The sequence below is a fragment of the Talpa europaea genome (genome assembly GCF_964194135.1).
Source record: "Talpa europaea genome assembly, chromosome: 2".
Taxonomy (NCBI): Eukaryota; Metazoa; Chordata; class Mammalia; order Eulipotyphla; family Talpidae; genus Talpa; species Talpa europaea.
The window spans coordinates 133,778,389-133,781,332 of record NC_140068.1 but is presented as its reverse complement, the minus strand read 5'-3'; the positions used below and the strand labels follow the sequence as shown (position 1 = coordinate 133,781,332).

Below are 2,944 nucleotides of genomic sequence, written 5' to 3'. Positions count from 1 at the left end.
GGGATGGGGACTGTGATCTCATATTTATTTTTTAAGATTTATTTATTTATACAAGAACTGGGGTACAGTCAGAGGCGTGGACGGGTGAGAGAATTCACCAGAGACAGAGTGGGGAGCAGAACAGACAGAACTGAAGACACTGCTGAGGGTATCAGTGGGCGAGGCAGTAGAGGTCTGCTGCGCCATGTGGGTTTCTCACTGGCGGGCCGGGAATCAAACCTGCAGAGGCTGCGCACAGCTTCACAGCGTGGCGCTCAACCCGCTGCGCCACCAGGGAGGCCTTGTGCTCTCATGCTATCATGAAATGAATATTACTGTGAGTGATTTTCTAATTCAGGTTTCATTCTGAAATTTGAATGGACGAGTCATGTCTTGTGATTAACTACATTTTATTATCATAAATAGTTTCATGGACAAAATGTGCTCATCAGTCAGGAGAGTTTGGAGACACAGTGACCTGCTCCCGGAGAGGAGAAACGTTACCCCCAGCTCACGTTCTCAGTGTTAGGGAATAATGAGAGAACCTCCAGCATGCAGTGCAGATGTAGGATTATAAAAAAAAATAGCAAATATTGTCAAGCATTAGTTTGCATAATGTTTTTCATAATAAAAATTAAGATAGTTCCTAAGTGGAAGAAAAGTGAACTAAAGTGCAATCTACACAAAAATTGAGAAGAAGACCTGGTAGAGGATGAAGATACTATCTGGAAAACTAAGGAAATTAAAAGTAAATGCAACAATTAAAAATTATGAATTTTTAAGTAGAAATGTAGCTCTTCAAAGATAATTCATATAACTACTTTTGAAAACACCACATCGAGGGAGTGCAGTCACATTGGCATCAAAACAGGCATCATAGAAATTAATATTCCCTCAATTCCAGTTTTCAGTCATAGATTCCTACTAACCAAGGAAGCTTCCATCCTTCCACCTCTGGCAGATTCAAGTGTGGTTTCCCTTGTCCTTTGAGCAGGAACAGGAAGTTCTCCTAGAGGAAGACGCCCCGTGAGGAATTGTGAAGTATGGGGGGGGGCCTCACTCTCTGTCTCCCCTGCCATCAACGAGAACAAGGCCCTCAGTGGAGACACACACAGGCTGTGGGAACCGAGCCCCAGGACTGGGGTACCCTGACCATGTGGTCCTGAGGACAGACCCTTTTGCCACTGCTTCATGTTATGTAATTGTTGGTGAATGTGAGTTCTAGAACAGTCTTTCTACACCAAATACAAGTTTTTAACCACGAGCTGGATTCAGTTTATGAACATCACACAGGAAGGGCTTGGAGAAAGGATTGCAGTATTTAGGAAACAGGAGTATAGTGAGGATTATGAGAATATGAATTTGTGACAAGGGAATAATCCTAATGCAAGAAAACTATGCTAATAAAGGATGACATGCAAGAGTGAAGGGGGAAAAGCTGAATTAATGAGGGGCTATAAATTTAGATTGTGGTATCTCACATCTTGGAGGATTGGCCTTTCATCAGTCTCCCCACAGCCGTCTTCAAGGCTTGGTTCCTCAGACTGTATATGACGGGATTAAAGGTGGGGGGCACCACTGTGTAGAACATAGAAATGACCAGGTCAGACACGGACGGGGTCTCTGAGGTCGGCTTCAGATAAGCAAAGCATCCAGTGGAGAGAAACAGCACCACAACCAGCAGGTGGGGAAGGCAGGTGGAGTAGACTTTGGCCTTACCTTCTGTGGATGGGATCTTCCTGACAGCAGAGAAGATGTGGACATAGGAAATGATGACAAAAATAAAACAGCAGATACTCAACACTGAAGTAATGAGAATGGGGACAAGTTCATTGATTAAATTTCCTGAGCAGGAAATAGCCATTAACTGGGGGATGTCACAGAAGAATTGGTGGACCATGTTGGACCTGCAGTAGGACAAGGAGAAGGTGCCAGCTGTGTTCATCACAGCATAGAGGCCCCCACACAGCCAGGACACAGCTGTCAGCTGCACACAACTGTCCCTGCTCATGATGACGTCATAGTGCAGAGGGTGGCAGATGGCAGCATAGCGGTCAAGGCTCATCACCGTGAGCAGGGTCATCTCTCCACCTGCTGAAAAAATCAGCATAAAGACCTGGACAACACAGCCCGGGAAGGAGATGGAGCTGCTGTGCCTCAGAGAGTTGGCAATGGACTTGGGGACCGTGGTTGTGATGAGGCAGAGGTCCGTGAAGGACAGACTCCTCAGGAAGAAGTACATGGGGGTGTGGAGGTGCTGGTCCAGGGTGGTGATGAGGACGATGAGCCCGTTCCCCAGCAGGGCGCACAGGTAGACCAGGGAGAAGAGCAGTGGGTGCAAGAAGCCCATGGTCCCCTGGGTGGGGAACCCCAGGAGGACGAATTCTGTCACGGCCGTGAGATTGGTCACCCCTGGGGCCATCATCTGTATAGAAGAGGAAAGAGCAGCAAAATCTTAATTCTTCCAATATTGAAAATAGAATGGGTTATGAATACAAGATAATAACTGAATGTATTTCTACATAATTATTCCTTCCAGTTCTATGGACACTAATATCATCTATGTATGCTGTTTTTTCCAACCCATTTATTGCACCTCATGTGAATATGTCATTATTACACTCTCCACATAAGTCCTGAAAGTTGGTGATAACTGAAAATTTCAAAGGTCCCCTACAACACTTGAACAAATAAGAATCTCATACCTGTCAAAAAGTCAATCGACAAAGCTCTCCCACAACCCACCCCAGACCCGCGGCTCCCACCTCCTGCCCAGGCCCCAGTGTCTCCGCCCAGCACACCTCCCAGAGATTGTCCAGGGCACAGCCCCAAAGGACACGTGACCATGCCCAGCACCCCCCACCCTAGAGAGCCTGTTCCTGCTCCTCCAGCACAGCCCTGGTCTGGGGAGGCCCCACAGTGACAGGTGTGCAGGGAGATGGGGTGTGCAGGGAGATGGGGTGTG

At 47.0% G+C, this 2,944-nt stretch overlaps 1 protein-coding gene across 1 annotated transcript; it reads right to left on the bottom strand.

Annotated features, from left to right (window-relative positions):
* Window positions 1-1,270: 1,270 nt before the first annotated feature.
* On the bottom strand, window positions 1,271-2,401 carry LOC311167683 (olfactory receptor 14A16-like; the record flags this gene model as incomplete). The annotated part of the gene is made up of 1 exon (XM_084228738.1): window positions 1,271-2,401. The coding sequence occupies one exon, from the start codon at window positions 2,399-2,401 to the stop codon at window positions 1,457-1,459; it is 945 nt and encodes a 314-aa protein (XP_084084864.1). The 3' UTR covers window positions 1,271-1,456.
* Between the last annotated feature and the right edge of the window lie 543 nt (window positions 2,402-2,944).